At 43.1% G+C, this 22,549-nt stretch overlaps 1 protein-coding gene across 2 annotated transcripts in view; it reads right to left on the reverse strand.

The window, feature by feature from the left end:
• Nucleotides 1-22,549, reverse strand: part of GABRB1 (gamma-aminobutyric acid type A receptor subunit beta1) — a 147,504-nt gene that overhangs the window by 68,814 nt on the left and 56,141 nt on the right. For both annotated transcript variants that reach the window (XM_073001217.2, XM_078394703.1), the window contains exon 4: nucleotides 12,446-12,666. In XM_073001217.2, coding sequence (XP_072857318.2) covers nucleotides 12,446-12,666 — 221 coding nt within the window. The remainder of the gene's footprint in view (nucleotides 1-12,445; nucleotides 12,667-22,549) is intronic.

The following is a 22,549-nucleotide window of genomic DNA, read 5'->3' on the forward strand; positions in this document are numbered from 1 at the left end:
TAGGATTCGGGACTTTGTACCAAAGACCTGGACTTGAACCTGGTATTAGGTACCAAAGACTCTAGCTCTGACTTGAGAGTTGGAACCAAAGATTTTTCTACAACCAGGCAGGAAGCCAGATTTCAGTGGAATATCTGGAAAAACGTCCTAATTATTAGAACAGTATGACAATGGAACCACTTATCTCGGGAGGTAGTGAACACTCCAACGCTGGAGGCATTCAAGAGAAAATTAGACAACCATCTGCCCAGATGTACTTTCCTTTGGATTCCTGCATTGAGCAGGGGCTCGGACTCTTATAGGCCACTTCCAACTCCATTATTCTATGATTCATCACTTGTCTCTGTAGCATCAAGTAAGAATTTGCCTGTATATATGAAACACCACTGAGATGCTTCATATCGCCTTATGACACTTCTCTCTTCAGAGGGGTCAGTTCACACTGCAAAGACATGACAATCATTCAAGTGCTGTTCATCCACATGTAGGCCTGTCTTAGATGAAATACAGAAGTGTTTCTCTATATAGTTTATAGGTCTGAAAAGAATAAACTAATTGAAGCAGAGTCTGGGGAAAATGTGATATTTTTGTTGCCATGACAAATGGAATGAAATCTCAGCACTCGGCTACCTTTGTTTCAAAAACATATTGTTTTGACAAAATCATTGTCACTGACATTGGCAATGGTGCTATCTGGGTAAGCCTTGGCTTATGGGATCTGAATATGTTTTGACTCAGTGCTCTTGACATAAATAGTGGAGCAAAGCCCTTCTCTTTTCTGCTCTGCCAGTGCATGGACCAATTATATCTTCAGAGGCAGCTTGCTAGAGAAGGAAAACATACAAACATGCATTGAACCCTCTCAGCAAGGGTCATTCTGCTCTGTGAAAAGATGGGGTTATTCTCTCTCTGTGTGCAAGGGTATCCATAAAAGAGGAATTTTGTACATTGCCTGTAGCAACAGAAAGGGTGGGCTACTGCCAGTGACCTGTGGTTATTTATGTCAGAGAGAGGGTAGCATGCACTTGGGGTTAAAACTAATCCATTATTAAATGTGTAACTGGTCTACTGCAACACTAGATAGTGCTATAACCTATCCTCCTAGTTGGTAAGAGTTTGTTTCTCTGACCCAAATGCAAGAGTGGATTATATCTTTTATTTACCACTGAAACATTAAGTAAATAGAACACTTTTGTGGACAAAATCTGTTTCCTCAGGTTAAGCACACCTCCTTCATAGATAGTGTGGAAAAATGTAGACAGAAGTCCAAAAATTGATGTTTGTCAATTACCACAGGATAATTGGCAGCCTTTCGGTCTCAATGGCAGGGATGTAAAAATTCCGCAGACACGCTAGAGGCCTAGCCTCAAGAAGACCTGAATTGCCTCTGACAGACATGCATCATCAGTTTTTGGACTTTTGTCCACAATTTTTCTGTATTATCCATGACGGAGGTGTACATGGCCTGAAGAAGTGTGTTTCATGCATGAAAGCTTGCTATGTGCATTTATGTAATCTTGGAGACCAGATGACCTTGTTCTTTCTCTGACTCACGTACTTTCCTCCTAACTTCATATTTGACCTGAGGTCCAGTAGTGTAATCTTGGTTGCAGCATGCTGTAGTGACTGCTGTTTAAAATGTATTGCTCTCACTTAGAATACTGGCTTTTAAAAAAAAGTAATACAATCTAAGATAAACTCCCAGCTAGGGTGGCTGAGGCCAGCAGCTTCTGAGTCCATGAAATTTCAGGCCAGAATCTGGCACAAGGAGGTGGACCCTTGTGACAGGCAAGGGTCTGAGGGGGAGTGATCTTTGGTTCTCCAGATGTGTTTGGACAATAATTCACAGTTCCTAATCTCTGGCCATCCTGGCTGAAGCTTGTGGGAGCTGATGAATAAAATATCTGAAGGGCTAAATGTTCCCAACTTCTGCTTTAAAAGGTTCTAGGAAACCATATTGAATGCTTGGCTGCTTTAGAAATTAGAACAACTCATGTTTATTATATTGATTCTGAATTTTAACATAAAGGTTTACCACTAATATGTCTCCTTTGATTTGTTAGTTGATGCTGATATGTATAAATAGCAAATGATTTCCCCTTGGCTTCATTTATTCTTCTCAAATTTCTGACTTTGGAGAAGTCCCATTTACTTCAGTGGCTTTTCTTTCACTTCTCCTAGTGTCCGCGGCTTGAAGATTGTGGCTCTGGAGCTCATTAAAAGCATTGTTTGGGGTGCGGGGGGGGGGGAACTGCAGTCTTGCAGAAATAAAGATGAAAGAGGTAATAATTAAAGTTGTACCTTACAGAGAATTTCCAATTTGCATGCAATTAGCAGCATACTGATGACAACATCGAAACTAAAATGAAGTAACATGAATTTCAGCATGAATGAACCTATGCCTGATTTTATTTTCCCTTTACAGTCTGGGGAATTTGGGTGCAGAGATGGAAAGTTCAAAGGAGTGGGGGTTGTACAAAATCTGTGTAAGAATCCAGTACTCTCATTTGCAAGTAAGCCTGAACAAGGATAAAACGAAGTACTGTCCAAAAGTGAATACTAACTGAAATAGCAGGATAAAAGGGAGACCGGTTCATTAATGCTTGTAGTGAAACTCTTAGGTTCAAGCACACAGCTCTGAACAATGTAGCCCTTTTGTGGCAGTGGTGGTTCCCACTCTGTACTGCTACATTGCATCGGATTTATACTGATCCTGACAGGGTTTTCAAATACGTTAGATATTTAAGGAGTCGTTTTACCAAGATATTGGCTGGACAAGCTCAGTGGTTTAGCTATCTGGATGCGAAGTCAGGGCTTGAGAGCTCAATTCCTCACTGTGCCTTCTGTGAAGCAGGACCAGCCTGTGTGGCCTTTGGCAAGCTGGGAAGTCCCAGGGCATCCTGGGAAGAAGGGAATGGCAAGCCACTTCTGAGTATTCTCTACCTAGAAAACCCTGGAAAAGCATTGCCATGAGTCAGAACTGACTTGACTCATGGTTATTATTTATTATTTACCAGTGACAACACCCCCCGTGAGTTTCCATGGCTCAGGAGGTAGGGATTACTCTTGAGTCGTAGGTCAGAACTATATAGATGTAACTGGGCCAAAAACCTCTTTTATTCTCCCAGAACCAGCCCAGATTTGAATCCACCAATCTGGGCCACCTATGAGAAGAGACACCTACTCCCAGCCCTGTAAATTGGCTGGGTAGGCATCTCGCAGTGCACTGTGCTGACGACAGTGTGTCCTGGAAGGAAGGTTGGCAGCCCCCAAATGGCTGACACCACACACAGCCCTACAGCCCGTGGCTGGATGACACACACACCTGCCTATTTGCTTCCTGCCAACAATGGGAAGGCAGAAAGGGAAAAGGCAGGGCTGGTGTGCATGGCCTCGTCTCCCTTCCACATCAGTCCTTTTCAGTGGCTGAGGCCCTTTTTGGTGAATAACTGAGGAGAGCTTAGAACTGACTTGAAACAGTGAGGCACAAAAGGAAGCCCTCTGCTAATTTGCGTGAACTTCTTTTAAAAGTGAGGTACAAAAAAATAGGTTGGAAGTATTTCTCATGATAGGGAGGTGGGAGAAGGAAATAACTCTTATGTTACTAAGGTCAAAGTTCCATGCCTTTCCATGCTCTTTCATTGCCTCCCATTGCCCCACAGAAAGGGAAAACGTTCCCACATGGCATCTTCCAGTATTTCGCAAATATCCAGAAAGATTTTGGTTTTTTGGCAACCACAACCAACTGCCATTCTAACACCGCTACTCTTTCCAACGTGCGCGCACACACATATGCCCCACCTATTTTTCTGCTTAGGAGCAGGGACAGCTAAGCAGATTTGGCAACATAGTCGGCGTCACAAGAGCAAACAAAGCCATCTGTGTGATAGCAAGACCTCCAGCCCATGAGGAAGGCGAATAGCAGCCTTATATAGAGGACGCCGAGGGCCAGAAGCTGCTGTGAGAAAACAGCTTGCTGAAGTAGTGACTTCCTAGAACATACTTCATTTGCTGTTCAACCACACCAGACCATACAGTTGTAACGAAATGAAACCATAGCAGATTGTACTCACTGTATTTAAATTGTAATGCCATACCACATCATACTCGATTGTAATATTTATTTATTTAACTTACACTTGTATATCTGCCTAGTCTCCTTATAAATAATTTGTCTGAAATCTGGTAGTAAATTGTAATAAAGCTAGGCCCCTTGAATCTGTTGTAGGTAGGGTTTTGTTTGTTTGTTTGCAGTCTTGCATGCTGTCTCTGTTAGGTGTGTCTGGAACTTTCTGGGCTCTGGGTGACAATCGGTCCCCTCTGCCTCTAATTTCAAAGAGAGCTCTACCTCTGCTTTTATGTCTTTCCCCCTTCTCTGTTATCTGCTGGCAGTTAATGAGCCTGTTGGAAGCACTGAATGAGTCTGTTGAGACTAGCTGTTGCAAGCAGTCATGTTTTGTCAGCTTGCTATTTGATCTGTTAAGTCATAAGTTAAAAATGTATTTTATTCTTTCTACTTCAAATGTCTCAGAGTGAGTTTTTGAGACTGTAAGTGCCAGTTGATGAGAATCTGGGGAATATAAGACTATTCTGCTTTATGAATCCATGTCTTTCTGCTGCCAGGTAAAGGACTTTTATCAAATATTCAAAACTCTGCAACAGAATCAGTGAGGATTTGGTAAGCAAGCTCCTCCATAAATTCTACTGATTTAATGGGCTTACTCTAGCTGCAACTTAATACTGGATTTTGGCCTTTGGGGAGTTATGCACAAATCTCTTAATAGTAAACAAAGACTGTATCCACCTTAGCATTTCCTGTGAATGATCATCAAATATGTAGATACGAAGTTTTCTCTCCTGCATGTCTTATATATGCAGATATAACCAAATCTTCCTGTGGCAGGATACTATACTATGAATGCCAATTCCAGAGACATAACCATGTAGTCCTTCTGCAGCAAAATCAATTAAAAGTGCAGTGGCTCCTTAAAGGCTAGCAGATGTATAATTGCACAGGCTGCTGAAAGCATCAAGCATTTCCCATTTCTCAGACAAGAACACAGGACTGACAGTCCAACTCATGTGAGTCAGAGAAGGCAGGCCAGTGTGTTTCTGGAAATTTTTGCTGCATCTCAAACTCTTAAGTATCCTTAGGCTTCTAAGCTGCTTTTCTGCAGTTGGTTTGATGGAAAGGAGCAGCAGCCATGAATACCAAAAGCAATTAGAAAAGCACATTTTCCTCATGCTCTGTTTAACAAACGATAACCACATTCTGGAATTTATCAACCATTTCCTCACGGGTGCCTTGCTTTCTCTTTCACAGCTGAAACACCAGTCTTCCCCCTCCTCCCCATCCCCATCCCCTGGCAAAAGTCATTTATCCACACCAGTGAGGTCTACTATTCCCCAAGAAAGACTTAATGACAGTTTTTGCTTGAGCTGTTCTCTAAGGAATTAAGCAGCGTGGTACAAAATTAATGAGAGCACAACTCTCTCTCTCTGTGCCTAGAGCTTCATTTCAGCACAAAAGCAAGCCTTCCTCCCATGCATTTGTGATGCAGAATGATGTTTTAATGTTTCTGAAATGATTGCATATCATTTCAGATGGCTCACACATAGATCTAGCCCTCTCAGAAAGAGATAAGGAATATGTGGCTCTCCAGATGTTCTTGGACTGCAGCTTCCATGATCCCTTACCCCTAGTGATGCTGGCTAAGACTAATGGGACTCCTAGTATTTGCAAAACCATATATTCTCATTCCTGAAGGAAGGTCTAGAATTTAAATTTACTGTTGAAGCACAACATTCTCTTCACTGCAATGAAATTTAATTCATTAAAAATGTATTTCAGATTTTGTGCATACAGCTCAATCCTGTGCACAATTACTCAGAAGCTGGTGCCTTCCTTCAGGTTTACTCCCAAGCAAGTATCAAAGAAGACACTCTATTGATATGTAATATGTAACTACACATCTTTAGTTGATGACAGATAGGGTTGAGGTTGGAAGCTGATTCCAACAGCAGCACACGGGGAGGAAAAGCTTGTCTTCTCTCCCTAATATGATGGGAACAAATTGATTGGCACCACATAGATTTTCTGTCTACATGTTCTAACCACATGGGACAGATGTCCATGGCAGACAGGCATGCAATTAGGGTAGGGGAATTGGCACAATCCACCAGGGCCCCAAAATTTAGAGGTACAGAAATCTAGAGGCAAATCTTATGAATGTTAGGCAAATAAATAGGGATACCTCCTTTGTTTGGAAAAATGAAAACTTGCACTTTCTGTTCTGAAGGACATCAACATTTTCCTTTTCCTTTTTTCATGGGGGGCACTCATACCTAGGTTTCAGGGCACAGTGAATGGGAGAAAGTGCCACTTGGCCAGGGGCCAAAATGGTACAGCCTTAATGCCAGTTGCATTCCTCTGAAGGAGAAGATTCGCCGGTTAAATGTTCTTGAACCCAGCATAGCTTTTGGAAAACAGGATGACTACAGAGGCCAGGAGCGCTTTTGATCAGCTTTGGCTGCATTGCATGGCTTTTTCCCCCCATGATGCTAATTTGTCCCTTTTTATGCAAATTGCAAAACTTGTGCAAACTGTGTATCTTGTTCAAATGCCATCACATGTGCAACTTGTGCTAATTACTTAAAACTACAATCACTGCTGTCAGATATTGGCCAAAATCCTTTGCTTAATGTCGGGAGTCACATTAGAGTAAACCTATTGAAGCAATGGGTATTTGGTGAGCCAAATCGTACGTATGTTCCATTGATTCAAACAGGCCTACTCTGCTGCGATTTCCTGTGCTGAGCAACAGGATTTTGGCCATTGATTACAAAAGAGTTACATAACTTGAATTGTGAGAGTAAAGAAATTGAAAAAGTTAAAAAAAGTCTACATCTTGGTTCAATCTTGGTCCAAATAGAGTCAAGAAATAAGAATAAATCTGAGACTTGAAAAGGAAGCTAATTTACCATGTATGGATGTAAAAACTGGACAGGAAGAAAGCTGACAGGGGAAAATTGTTCAAATGTGAACGAATGTGGTGTCAGAGGAGATTTTTGTAAATACTATTGAAATTAATGGATGTTAGAGAAAATCAAGCTGGAGCTGTACCATAGTAGAGACTACATACTTTAGGCAGAACATGAGAAAATAACATTCAGTAGAAAAGCAGGCAGCAGCAAGAAAAGAGGAAGACTAAACATGAGATGTATTGACCCAATCAAAGATGCCACAGTCTTTAGCTTGCAAGCATTGAGCAGGGCTGCTATCGATAGGAACTTCTGGAGGTCACTAATTCATAGTGTTCTCTAACAGTGCTGTCTGGTTGTGTGGCTTTTTCAGAATCAGAAGCATCAGACAGGTTGCTTCCAACCTTTTTAAAATGACCAAGCATTCCTTCTGTGCTTGCTTGATGTGAGTGTTACGTACACACGACTGCATGTAAGCATTACTTCTTAAAGAGAAAATATACTAGATTTACACAGACTGCTACAGAAACATTGTGCATAAACTGCATCAGGTTTGACAAAGAAAAGATCCTGTTGATGTGCAATAGGATTTCCCTGGTTGAAATCCTGTTGCACAACTATGCACTTATAAATCCATCAGCTGCAGACATTAGTCTTCATTTTAAGGTTTTCTATTGGTCTGAGGATCCTTAGGAAATTCCTGGATATCAGGGGAAGTATGAGAGAACCTTGGAAGAGGGGCTGGAGGAGATCTCCGATGCCCAAAGGTTGCTGCCACTGGTCCTGCCACCAGCCTAGGGGCAGGGGATGATGGTTTTCAGCCCACATCTTATTTTCTGTCAGGTGAAGAGGAATCTTGCAAGGCTCCAAATATCCTCACTGAGGTGTCTCAGTGCTGAGAGACAGCCTAAGCAGGCAAGAAGACTAATTTAGAGAGTATTTTTCCCATCTTACTGTGATGGGCTTTACATAGGGCTGCCTTTCAAAAGTGTTTAAAAGCTACAACCAGCGCAAAATGTGGTAGCTAGATCATTTCTAGAACGTGCTTTGGAGAACTTATATCACTAGTCTTGAACCAACTGCACTGGCTTCCAGATCACTTCAAATTGCATACAAGGTGCAGTTGAAGGCATAACTTTATAGAGAGATTTTTAGGGAACTGGCACCTGACTGAGATGGGGATTTTTGGTGGGGTTTAAAAATACATAAACAACATTTTTTTTTATAATTATATGCTATAGTTGTAAAATTTTAATTAGCATGTTTTTAATGATTTGTGGATTTTAAAATATTTTCTTGTAAGCTGTCTTGGCTTCCCGTTAGGGAGGAAAAGCAAAATATGGCTTAGGGACAAGTTATCTGAAAGACTGCCTGCCTCTTGTAGGAATTTCCCTAGAATTTGAGCTCTTCAACAGAGACCCTGTTTTGTGCCCTGTCATCTCAGGAAGCTGCTTTCGGTGTGGCAGCACAGAGGTGGTGTAATTTGCTTCCAAGGAAATTCAGGCCTGCTCTGTCCCTAGTGAGCTTGTGGCTGGCAGCCAAGAATGTGTTTGTATAACTGTTACCATTAAGGGCGTTAATTTGTTTTCTGAGAAGCTTGGCTTTGAACATTTTTTTTTTAAAAAAAGTCTTGTAATCCATTTTTAAAGCATTGTGTGTGTGTGTGCACACCTGTCCGTGTGTGTACTACTGTAGGAGCCCTGATGGACGAAGAGTGAGACATAAATACTTGTGATAAATAATAATGATGCTTACGATTGTTCCGTGGAAGGAAGAAATACTGCTTGCAACAGTTCAGGCACCCAATTTGTTTTTAGCAAGCGTCGTTGGTGGGAGCAACAATTATAAGTTCCTGTAACCAGGAACCTCTTGAGAATAGATGTGAGGTGACTCTTTGCCTGCAGAGCTCCCGTGCAATGTCTGACTTGCCACAGCACAAGTAGAGATTGCCCTATTCAAAGCAACGAGGCTTCCGCCTGCACAAGGGGCCACGGAGTGCCCGTCTGGCTCAAGCTCTGGGGAAGTCCTTTTAGCCTTGATACAAACTGTTGCTGGAATGTATCAAAAAGCAACTCCTAATGTACAGTGGTGCCTCGCTTGACGAGGATAATCTGTTCCAGCGAAATCGCTGTAGAGCAAAATCCTCGTCAAGCGAAATAAAAAAGCCCATTGAAACGCATTGAAAACCGTTCAATGCATTCCAGTGCGCGAGATACCTGCTCGTCCAGCGAAGATCCTCCACAGGGCAGCCATTTTCAGGTGCCTGTGCAGCGAAAAATGCCTCCTAAAAACAGCGGGGAGCCATTTTGAAAACCCGTCGTAATGCAAAGAATCGGTTCCCGAAGCAGGGAACCGATCATCAGGAAGTGAAAAAAGCCCATTAAAACATTGTTTTGCGATTGCAATTGCGATCACAAAAACATCGTAGTGAAGCAGATTCGTTGTCAAGCGGGGTAATCGTTAAGTGGGGCACCACTGTATATAAGACATCTAGGAATCTTTACTTCAAGGGGTGTGTGTGTGTGTATGTGTGTGTGTGTGTGTGTGTGTGTGTGTGTGTGTGTGTGTGTGTGTGTGTGTGTGTGTGCCTCCTCCTCCTTTTTCTGGAAGCCAACCTATTTCATTCTTTGTATAGCATTGCACAAACACAGTTTTTAAACTGAATGACAACTTTAGTACTCATCATTTGATGCTTCGAAATACATTTCTTCCTCTTTTATTTATTTCATTTAGTATTTCAGTTTGTATACCGCCCCATCATGTGAACAACTCTGTGGTGGTTCACAACATGACAAATCACATTAAAATCAACTGTACAAAATACATTGTTAAAAAATACTGTAAAATAAATTAAACATTGTCACTAGCTAAAAACTGACATGTAAGAGAATTAAGCAGATTTAAAACAAATCTTGAAATCTCAGACCAATGGTTAAAGGTACTAATAAAAGGTAGCTTTAAATAATTCTGTTTTTACTAGTTTTCTGCAAACTGAGAACCTCTTGTAGGAAGCTTGTTCTAGAGGGAAGGGGCCATGACCTAGAAATCACAGCTCCTGGTTTCTTTTGGCTTCCTTAGATGTCACCATTTTTATAATCACAGACTGCAAGGAGCAGGTGGGATGGGTAGCTGTTTTGTGGGGGAGATGGTCCTGGAGACATGTGTTCGCATCTTCTGGTACCTGTGATCAGTCTGGCAGCCACTTTTTGGACCTGTGAAAGTTTCTGTACTGAGTACTGGCTTCAAGGGCAGTCCTACATAGAGAGTGTTACACTAGTTTGTTTTAAAGATTACCAATACACGAACCACAATTGTTAGGCATTTCTTCTCCAGGTCGGGGCTCAGCTAGGCAATCAACTGAAGCTGATGAAAGGCACTCTTAACCACAGCAGTTATTTGCACCTCCATAGAAAGCACTGCGTCTAAGAGTACACCCAAGCTGTGAATTCGGTCCTTCAGGGGGAGTGTAATCCCACCAGATAAATATCCTTTTAATCAGTCCAATGATCCTACCAAAATTTCATTCTTATCTGGATTCAATTTCAGTTGACCCTCTTCCAGTTCATTATCAACACTAGGCAGTGCTCAAGAACCTTTGCAGCATCACCTGCAGATGAGGAAAAGGAGCTGTGTGTCACGCACATAATGATGTTAACAAACTCAAAATCTCCATATGACTTGTCCCAGCAGTTTCATATAGAAATTGAAAAGCATTTGGGAAATGGCCAGTGCCTGAGGAACCCCATAACAGAAGTCCTAAGAAGTGAGCACTGCCTCTCCAAGCTGCACTATCTGAGATTAGCCCTTAAGGAAGGACTAGAACCACTAAAGAATTGAGCCCCCAAGTCCTAAACTGTATAGCCATAGTCAGAAGGATACCATGGTTGATGGTATCAGAGGCCACACAAAGATCCAATAGGACCAGCAGGCTCATGCTCCCCTTATCTACCTTCCTTGGGAGATCATCTTACAGGATGACCAGTGCTGTTTCAGTTCCATGGCATGACCTGAACTCCAACTGAAATGGATCTAGGCTGTCCATTTCCTCTAAGAATGCCTGCAGATGGTTGGCCAACACCCTCTCCATCAACTTGCCCAAGAATGGAATATTAGCAACAGACCTATAGTTATTAAAATAATCCACATCCTCAGGATGTACCATATGACTAATTGGTGTTCTAGACATCTTCAGATCTACTGGTATCAACAAGAAGTCAAAGTTCCAATAGATGTTATACTAAAGGTATTTTGGGGAATGCTTGCTTGATCCCCAGATTACTTGGATAAGCATTATCATCATAACACTGAATATTGTCTTTGTTTTGTTGTGTTTGTAATAATAATAATAATAATAATAATAATAATAATAATAATAATAATAATAATAATAATAATAATAATAATAATAATAATAATAATAATAATAAACAACAACAACAACAACAACAACAACAACAACAAAAAACACTGAATATTTATGGTCTCTGTGATTTTTGTGATCTGTCAATGTACATAGTGGAGTACACAGACTCTAAAGTATCTAAATTTTATTTCTTGTGCTGCCAAGTTAGAAAGCAGCAACTGCTAAATGTTATACTATGTATATTAAATATTTTTGGTTTTTAGAAATTACTTTGATTTTTAATAGTATCTTGACTTGTTTTTATTGCAGCATCAGGGAGACACTACCAGTGACCAGCTCTCCATTTGTGTGGCCTAGTTTTAAAGTAGAATTTCAATTTTCCTGTTGTGCTACAGTCTCTTCACATATACAGAGTGTCAGATACTAGTAAACTGAAGTGGAATTGAATATACAATGGATACTGAACCTGTTGCTAAAATTATGGAGTTGTGCATTGTGGAAGAATAAGAATGGCAACCAACAGTGTGATCCTATATATATATATCTACTGAGAAGCAAACACCATTAAATCTGGGGCTTAATCCCTGATAAATGTTGGTCAGTTTATGCAGGCCAGTTTATTTGGTCCATGATGTTTCTAAAAACCCTTCCTTCCTGCAAATCTGTGCCGCCTACTCAAGGGAAAAAAGGTGAGAGGATAAATGGGTGGATGTGGCACAGTTTGTTTGCTGTAATTAAATCACATTATCTAGCTGTAAGATCTTCCCGATTAGAAAGCAGATGGAAAGATAAAGCTACACAGAGCATCTATATTTACATATTGCATATAGAATCAAAATGAAATAGAAGAGAAATATGTGGAATGCCTGTAGAAACGTATTGTTTTCTCCCCATTTCACCTCAGGGAACTTTTTATCACACCTCAATTATGGTTTGTTAGGACCACCAAGAGTCAAATAAAATCCCCCCCTCTCTTTCTGTATGATCTTTAAATAGGCTAAAGTCAAAAGCAGTTTGTGTGATCTTTCATCCAGTATGACAGTTCTTATGAAGAAACCTATTCCAGTAAGCAGCTGTAAAGTAAGATTAAATGGTACATACCGCAAACCATAAAGGACGGTTCCGTCTGGATGTAGTCGAATCATCCGATTTTTCACAGTAACTCCATGAACAAAGGATTTTTTGTCATTCAAGAAGTAGGTATCTGGTACCCAGAGATAGTCAGCCACTCTGTTATCTAATGTCAGATTCAAAGGTATTCCAGAGTAGGATAGTCTTTTATCCCTCCAGGATTGCTGGAAATACATGGTGAGGGTGTAGTCCTGGAAAAGAAGCCAAAAAAAAAAAAAAAAAAAAAAAAGGAAAAGGGGGGGGGGGAAAGGAAAAGGGGGAAAAAAGAAAAAGAAAAAGAAAGTAATTACGTGGAGATGTGTGTATGTGTATTTCTACACTAAGCTGTTTGAATATCTTAGGAGAGTCCACAACTACTTGCAGAACTTAATTTTATTATGCATGCCCTTGGGGCAAACCAAATATTATTTCTTCTGGTCCAGCGAAAGACAGGTATATTTAAGCCTGTTTGAATCTAATTGCACGTGTTTAGTCATGATTACTAAGCCCCAGCATTCTCAATGGAACTAAACTGCAAATAATTTTCTCCATGTTGAGATTCTAATGTGGCTATCTACCCCTTCACGGCTAGCATGTGGATAGTGCTCTCCCATATGTTGGGGTCAATAAGCCCTGTTTAGATGCTGTGCTTCAAATTGTGAAGATGGCAACATGGATGCTGGTGATGTGGTGTACTCATAAACCCTGGCTCTGTTCCCTTTCCACTCACAAGTCACTCACACTTTGGGTAATACCTGTAAGAGCATTTAGCTGAATGTGATTTCAGAGTTCCTGTGATCGGAGTACCTGCTCATCATGGGAATTCTGTAACACGTCCAGATATTTATTTATTTATTTATTTATTTATTTATTTATTTATTTATTTATTTATTTATTTATTTATTTATTTATTTATTTATTTATTTATTTATTTATTTAAATTTATACCAAGCCCATCTAGACCAAAGTCTACTCTGGGAGGCTCACAATAATAGATAGAATAAAAACAATATAATAAAATAAAAAACAACAGCAGTAATACAGTTCAAGACGGGGAAAAATATTCAAGTGATGACAGGAAGGAAAGCCTGCCTAAAGAGCCAGGTCTTAAGTTTGTTCTTAAAAACACCCAATGAGGGAGCCAGACAGATCTCTGGGGCAGACTGTTCCAGAGGTGAGGGGCCACTGCCGAGAAGACCTGGTTTCTTGTTCTTTCTCTCAGAGCCTCCCTCGGCATTAGGCCTCTCAGCCGCCCTTCCTGGCTAGAGCGAGTGATTCGGGTAGATCTAGGTGGGAGGAAGTGTTCCTTTAGATATCGATAAACATAATGAGAAACATGCTCACAAACTCAGCTGCGTACCTTCATGTTCCACAGAAGAAAATCCTTGTCCTAAAGTCTTTCCAGTTGAATTTTGGTCTGCTGGCCACAGCTTTTATTTACAGGCAACATAAATCAAGTCTGTTCCTACACAGTGGTACCTCGACTTACGAATGACTCCACTTGCGAACGTTTCAAGTTACGAACAGTTCAGGTCACAAAATGTTGCTTAGACTTGCAAATGGAGCCTCGACTTATGAAAAAAAAAAACACGAAAAAACCCCATCCTTTCCTGCCCTTTTTTTGACCTAAGTTCATCTTAGGTCAAAAGAAGAAAAATAAAAAAATATATATTTCCCCCCTAGTGGTAGATACGGGTTAATCAGCTTTGCATTAGTGCCTATGGGAACTAATGCTTCAACTTAAGAACAGCACCTCGATTTAAGAAAGAAAAACAGCCGTTACGGATTAAATGGTTTTCAATGCATTCCTATGTGTGCCCAATGAGAGAACACTCTTTCATTGGGCACACTAGTTGGTGGGCAAAACAAGATTCCCACTGTCACTTTGGTCAGATGTGCTCAAATAGACTTCTTCTTAGCCCAGTAAGACAAGGGATTGATTTCTTTTGGTTTATGAGGCTCCTGCACGTACGCCTCTACCTCTGCCGTTTTCTTCCTCTGGGGTTGTGTCTTTGGAGGACAGTCCCCTGACATGCTTGTCTAAACAGCATCCCAGAAAGCTTACATTGTTGTTGCAGTGGTGAGGGACTTGGACTATGGAATACAATTGCTGGTACTGTTGTTTAGGGTGCTGTGAACATTGCTAGTTTCTTCATGCTCTGTGTGACCCCTCAGTGCTAGCCAGATCTTCTTCAATAGCTGCTGCCACTGCATGTGATAGAAATTTGGCTGGCATTGTTCTCCCTTTGCTGCTACCTAATGTCCATTGTCCATTGTTTAATTGGGAGGTTCAAGAGGGTTGCTAAAATGTACTACTTCTTCCATGAGGTAAACCTGTAGTGGAGCTTGTCCTTTAGTTTGATGGCCAAGGCTGAAAAAAATGCTATTCTCTCTCTATGGAATTCCCCATCGACCTAGACTGTCCGGTCATTATGCTCACCATCATGCTAACGAAGCCCTGGAATATTGGGATTGCCTGTTCAAGGATATCTGTCTTCCTACTAAGGACCTGGGTTGCACTCTCAAAGCTTCAGAAGGCATAGACCACTTGACCCATAATGTCCCACTCTTCTATGCCCAGAGGAAAAAGAGGTTACCTACCCATAACTCTGGTTCTTTGAGTGGTCATCTGTGAATTCACAGTAATGGGTTAATCCACATCTGCGTGGAGCAGCCTCGGAACTTTCTAGCTTGAGCACATGGTGCTGGGACCTCCCACACGCTGGCTATAACCCCACTCCCGGCACCAAGTGCCTCAGTTCCTCCAACTGCACAGTACACAAAAGGTATATGTGACGGACAGCAAGGAGGAGGGCGGGGAGTGTGAATTTACAGATGACCATTTGAAGAACCAGAGTTACAGGTAGGTAACCTCTTTTTCTTCGTCGTGGTCTCTGTGAATGCACACTAATGGGTGATTAGCAAGCTCACTTACCCAGAGGAGGGATGTCACAAAAGCGCAGAAGCCAGGACAGCACGACCCACCACAGCCTCTGCCTTAGCCCAGACATCAAGGCGGTAGTGAGAGGCAAAGGTGGAAGGTGTCACCCACATGGCTGCATGACATATATCTGCGATGTCCACTCCACGGAGAAAGGCAGTCGAAGATGCTACAGCTCTTGTAGAGTGAGCCTTGACTGTACCTGGAAGAGGAGTCTCAGTCAGTTGATAGGCAAGGTGGGTGGCTTGCACAATCCATCTAAAGATGTTTTGGGAAGAGCCCCATGGAGGGGCTCCTGAAGGTCACAAAGAGCCTTTTTGATGTACGGAAAGTGGCTGTATGATGGACGTAGCATGAAAGAGCTTTCTTGACTTCTAGAGAGTGTAATGCCCACTCCAGTGGTGAAATAGATGTTGGAAAAAAGGTGGGAAGCACAATTGGTTGATTCAAATGGAAATAGGTGGACACCTTAGGTAGAAATAAAAGGTCTGGATACAGGGTCACCTTGTCTGAGTGGAACTGGAGAAAAGGAGAGTCCACCCTCAATGCAGCCAGCTTCCCCGCTCCCTGCACTGAGATAATTGCAAGGAGAAAGAAGGTCTTCAAGGACAACAAGCGGAGTGAACCAGAAACCAGGGGTTCAAAGGGAGGCTTCATGAGCCAACTGAGAAAAAGCTGGAGTGAGCACTGTGGAGTCAGGGCCCTGTAGGCTGGGCGCATATTCTTTAGCCCACACAAGAACTGTTTCAAGGTCCAATGGCGAAAGAGCAAAGCTGCCTGGGAGGTAGGAGGCTGATGAGCTGCTATAGCAGCCATGTACACTTTCAAAGTCGAGTGTGCAAAGCCCCTCTGGAACAGGTGAAGGAGAAACTGCAGAACTGTATGAAGAGATGTCGGGCTAAAAGGCAAGTGCTGGGCAGAGGCAAATGCACAGAACGCTTTCCACTTAGAGGCGTATGCCAAGGAGGTCGAGGGTTTACGTGCACAACTGAGTACCTCTGCTATAGTCAGGGAAACATCCAGGCCATCAGGCAGAGGGATTGCAGATCTGGATGAAAAACCCATCCGTCGTCCTGGGACAGCAGGTGGGGAACCATCTTTAGCCTGAAGTAGTTCGATGTCCTGTTGTGCAGAGCCGAGAACCATGGCTGGTGAAGGAGACAGGGAGAATGGTGCAGCGTAGGGCCGGTAGTGTCGGTATCAGTGGTAGGGGTCATAACAAAAGGGCCACGGGTGGAACCGTGGGTCCGGATCAAAATCCTCAGACCCATACAACTGTGTGTGTGGGGGGGATTCATAATAATGCCATCTGCTCCGGCAGGCAGGGAACCCTGCTGGCTCCGGCAGGTGGCTACATGGGTCCGGCTGCCCAGTCAGTTCACCATGCCAAGACTTGTGGGTTCTCTTCCAAGGAACCTCAGCCCGAACTGATGCCAGCGGTGAAACTGAGGGCTGCTTTGTCCTTGAGCCCTGTGAAGAACACGGGCTAGCCTGTGCCAATTCAACAACCTCCAAAGAGGTGTTACCCCAGTCAGGATGATCACTGACAGAAGGGGATGGCGGGGCTACTGGTAGCAGCAGTGGCACCTCCTCATCCCCCGATGGCAAACTTAGGCAAACTGAATGTTGCCAGGATGCCTCCAGCCTCGGTGCCAATAGATCTGCTGCCTGAGTTGGCCTTTGGGTCTTCTGCTTTTTCTCTGAGCTCGATGCTGAAGATGATTTTGGTGCCGATGCCAGGGCTGTCGACCTGGATCCTGAGGAGGAGGACAATTTAGGCTTAGTCGCCATTTTAGCCGCCTTTTGAGCTTTTACTTCAGGTGAACCTGCCAGGGATGGTTGTTGGGTCTTAGGAGAGTCCATGGAGGCACTCTGAGAGTGTGAAAGAGATCTCTCTCACAGGAATGACCTGAGGCGTTGAAGCCTTAGTTTCAAGGCCGGTTTAGTAAAGCTTTTACAAAAAGTGCACACGGCCGGTTGAGGTTCTTCCCCAAGACAGAATAAACATTGAGAATGCCTGTCAGAGAGGGGAATCTTGTTCGAGCAAAACTTGCACCTCTTGAAGAGGCCCAGCGAGGCCATAAACTTGAAGGTGGATAACTTAACTAATAGTCCAATTTTATTCTTTCAGATAAACTCACTCTGACGAAGAGGTCAACGATCCGAGATAAAGCCAGGAAGGTCCAAGTAGAAAAGGAAATGTGAGTTTGTTTTTTGATTTAATGCACAAAGTTCCAAACGAAGCTGCAGCAGTGGCGGTAAGAAAGGAACTGAGGAACTCTGTGCCGGGGGTGGGGTTATAGCCAGTGCGCGGGAGGTCCTGGCATCAGGTGCTTGAGCTAGAAAGTTCCGAGGCTGCTCCACGCAGGCACGGATTGACCAATTAGTGTGCATTCACAGAGACCACGAAGAAGAACAGTCACATCAATGGAAGTCTCCAGTGCCAAATTAGGAGTGCCCTCTGTTGTTCTAGCACTCTCTCAAGCGAGTAGACAGTAAAGTTCTATTGAGCTGCCACGTCCTGGATTAGAAGGTGCAGTGGCAACCCCAGTTTTTCTGGTCTCAGCTACAACAGCTCACTGCCCCAGAAACTCAGGGGAAAATACCCTTGCACTTCCTGACCCACTGATTTATATGAGGTAATACATGCATCTTCCAGACCCTGGAAAACAGTGGTCTCCAACCTTAGGCCTCCAGATGTTTTTAGACTACAACTCCCAGAAACCTTCCCCACCTCTGCTGGCCAGGATTTCTGGGAGTTGAAGTCCAAGAACATCTGGAGGCCCAAGGTTGGGGACCACTGCTGTAAAGCATCCCAACTTACTAGGTTGAGAGTGTGGACCCCTTCATCTTCCCAGGCTACTGTGCTGCTGTCATGTCTGCCCCATTGTCTGTGACAAACAAACCTTGCCTTTCTGTAGCTAGACTCCACTGCTGCAGCATGTCCCTCAGAGACTCTTGAATGTTGTGCGTTGTGTGGCTGCCCTCTATTTATAGCCACAGTCAACAGGGCCCACACTATCCTGCCCCTGTATGTTGCCCTATGAATGATGCCTTCACCTCCCATCCATGTCCTGTCAGGGAGAGATAGTCATAATTTGCATCTGGGCTGCTCCAGACGTCACTTGTAAAATATGCCACCGTGCCCTGGCTAAATGTTGCTGTGCTAGTTGCCTGACACCCCAATATAAATCTAGCATCACCCTGTGACTGAGGGTCGTTTGGGATGGCAGTAGGTAATGGGCTGCCACTTCTGCCACAAACCTGCAGAAACCAGTGATCTTCACCAGAGAGAATGGCTGATCACCCAGGGTTATTATTTCCCCTAGGTCATATGTAATCCTAGCATTTTATGTCTGCAGCAGGCCTTTTCCTGCAGCAAGCTCCTCCAAGGGAGCTGGCACTTTCTTGAGATCTGAGCCTGGTATTTATTGCCTCCCACGTCTTGCTATTTGCCAATATATATCCCTGCTTTCCTGGGCTGGCAGCTCAATCTCTGCCCTCCGACGACTCTTACCTTCACAATGAGGAAGCCATTTCCCCCCACAGTACCCACTTCATTTGCCAGCATCAGTGCCCTATGTTAAGTCTTTAGTGGGCTGAGTATGCTACGATAGGAGAGGTGGCCCTCATCCTACTCACACATGAGTACATTCTTGCAGTGCATGCACTCAGCCATGTGAGCATCTATTGCACACTGCTGAAAATGTCTCCAGATTATAGACCTCTTGGGAGCTCCAGTTTTGGACTGCATGTTCCTAACAGGGATTGCTAACTTGTCATCACCACTAGTTCTGGCAATGGGTAGAGCATGTGCAGCTGGAGGGGTCGGGGTGATTTCAGTGTCACATGCTTCTGAAATAGTGACTACCTGAATCTCCTCGGTCTCCCGTCTCCCGTGTCAGATGCATGCGTAGTTGAAGGTGAGTTCCCACCAACCGCAATGCTGCTTTTCACAGGAGCGATCTGCTGGGAATGGGGGCTAGGAGTAAATCGTTCCTTAAATATGGAGTGAATTTCTTACACATCCTTCATAGGGACCAGACTTTGGGCAATGTGGTAGTACTTCTGCCCTTGCTTCCCCCACTATGTGTATGAATATATAGCACTGGCTATTTTCAGATGAAAAGGAATTATATGAGAACAAGACATTATACTAACAGGCTGTTATAACAAAGTAGAGAGAGTTTGACCCTATGATTTATCTCCCCCCCCCCCAGCCCAGATTAATTTCACCTACTTTTCCCAGTTTCAGAATATCCATCTAGAGCTACCATGGTTTTTAACAAGGTGCCTTCATATTTCCTGAAGTATATAGCCCTGATAGAGAGGTGCAAGCAGGTAAGGCAGAAATCAGCAGCGTTGATAGATCTGGAGGCCACTTTCCTGCCCTCCAGTCTCCTCTAGAAGCTTGTATGGACTGCCAAGAAGGTGGAAAAGAAAAAGATGAATTGTTGCTTTTTGGTGTTTGACAAGGAATTCTGATGGTCCCGAGGTACAAAATAATAGCCTGAGGGCCCAATGCACCACCATCCCAAGGGTCACGGTTAACTCACCCCTCAGCTACGTGTAGCCAATGTGGCTTTTTGGGTTGGAAAATGAAATGAAGTCCAGTGGCCCAGGGTCTTTGTGGCTGAAACTCCTCTACAGATGTAGCTGTGATGGAGTCTCTCTCACTCACTCACTCACTCTCTCTTTCTAATTAGAGGCTGCCTCAGAAACAGTGTCAGGGAACTGACAACAATGGGATAGTGCTGGTCCTGTTCTCTGTTTGCACATTCCCTTTCACAAATATGGTGCTTGGCACAAGAGTGGTGGCCAGAGTGAGGACAGGACTCCTGGTGTAAACTAATTTAAAGTGATGACTGTGCACAAGGCTATAGCTGGGGATCATGCCCAGATTAGGCAGAATGAGGCAATTATCTCAGGTAGCAAGTGCTTGCTGGCCATCTCTACCAGTTCCTTCCCACCTCCCCAGCTATTCGCCTTTCTTGGGGACAAATCTGTGCATCCTACTCTTCCTGTCCTGTATCCCTTAAACTAGGTTGCTGCCTTTAGGACAGAATCCCCTTGCTTTTGTTGAACTCAGATGGCACTGCCCTTCCAGACTCAACTATCATTCTTGGTAGTGATCGTTCATCTCAGGCAGCAAAGTGCCCTGGTGTCAGTGTTGAGATCCTACCCACCCAGCTGGCAAAAGGGCCATTAAATGTTCAGCCTGAGAAAGATATGCAAGATATATCGCAGTGTAATTAGCAATGGCTTCCTTTTATGGGAAAGGCTACAATATAAAAGTCAATCAAAAGTTCATGTAAACAATTTTAATTAATGTCGCTGGTCCTATCCTGGATGCTTTATCAATTTCCAGTTCACTTGATTTAAAATTTGCTTAATTTTTATTAAGATATACACCTCTGAGCCTGCCAAAATATCTGATTAAAAATGCAACTTCTGGCAATGAATGGGTATTACAGATCAGTTTTTTTAAAAAAATAAACCCACTGACAGCTTTTACTGCTAACATATTTTTATAAACTGTAACTTGGCTTTCACAGTTTTTCATAGAGTTTCTGTGTCAAGGACACACAGTCACCTTCCTGCTGCTAGATTTCTAACATGATACCAATCAAGTTGTTTTGATGTGTCTGATTATTTTCTGCTCAGCACAGGCTGACATCTTTAGCTAAGGAAGGATTTGTTACTTCATTGGCAGAACAATTCCACCTAAAAGACTAGTAGGAAAGAGAGGAAAGCAGTAAGGAGTGTATGTGTTTCATCATCTCCAAACAAGCGATTATTTCCTTCACACCTTAGGAATAATTGCCTTTCCCCAGCCTATTAAAAACCCTTCCCTTTGGCTGTAGTCCTGCCCATAGGTTGCTCAAAACTCATTGACTGCTGTGGTGTTCAAACAATTTAACTATAAGGCAGGGTTGCTGTCTTCATCTGGGAGCAAAGTGTATGAGCTTTGCATTAAGCCATTGTGCGAAATCTCTGCCTCTGAACTGTTTGTTGCAGAGTTCTGAATTTTTTTGTTAAATTCTTCTAGCTGCGTCATCGAAGAGCAAGGATTCACCAAGCAAAATAGCTTCAAGTCCCCAAGATTAGTCCACCCCCTTTCCTCATCGATTCACACCTATGGTCTCAATAACTCAATCTGAGACATTAACAGGATAAAGAATAAAAGTTTTAATTACTTCCAGTTAAGCAGACCAAACATCAAACTAATAAACAGATTGACTGCTTCAACTGACTCCAACAGTCTTTAAGAGAGGGAAAAAGCTCTCAGTATAGAGGCCGGGCTTTCTTTGAAATCAGAGGCAAGAGGGAACCATTGGTTAATGCTGGATAGACTGGCAGTCACCTCCCAGCCACGGCTTCTATAGGCAGCATGTGAGCTAGTAAAAAAAAAACAACAACCCCACACTTCCAGCCAAATTAAGCCCAATCCAGCACTGGCCCAAAATATGCTGCTGCCTGAACTTCAACAGAAAATGGCATTTCCTCACATGACATAAATCAGGGTCCACAATCCCCAAAGCCACCTAAAGCACCAACTGTAGAAAACCCCCAAAGTGCCTCTTGCCAGCCAACCTTGGCTATTAAAATGCAATTATAGTACAGCAAATTCAATTGCTTCCCATTCATGATCTCCCAAATGTGCTGCTTGGCTAGGCTGCCTCACTCTGCCTAATGGCACAGCTAGCCATGGCCAGTCCCTGTAAGATGTATCACAGACATCAGATTTAGAGTTGCTCCAGCAAACAAGACTTGTTTTTATTAAAATGACTCTCATGCAGGAAGTGTAAAATAAGGTCTACTCGACTCTTATGAACCTGCCTGGCTGAAGCAGAGTGGCCCAATATCTATTCTTAATCATCCTTATAGAAGAGAGCCACCTCAAGGCCTGAGGGGGCTGCTTCCTTTACCAGTGGCCACCCTGGATGGAAATGAGATTGTGAGTTTCCTTCCCCTGGCAGGATGCCCTTGCCTGCCAAAGAGGGCATGGAGGCGACTTTCACCCTTCATCTCTTTGTAGCTCACTCCTCAGCCCCACTCTCCCACACATACTGTATATTTTCTGGAATGTCAGGAATAGAATTGCAAATCTGGATGCTTCTCCGTCTCCCAGTTTTTAATGAGCTTTTCTATCT

Source organism: Pogona vitticeps, chromosome 5, assembly GCF_051106095.1.
Source record: "Pogona vitticeps strain Pit_001003342236 chromosome 5, PviZW2.1, whole genome shotgun sequence".
Classification (NCBI taxonomy): domain Eukaryota; kingdom Metazoa; phylum Chordata; class Lepidosauria; order Squamata; family Agamidae; genus Pogona; species Pogona vitticeps.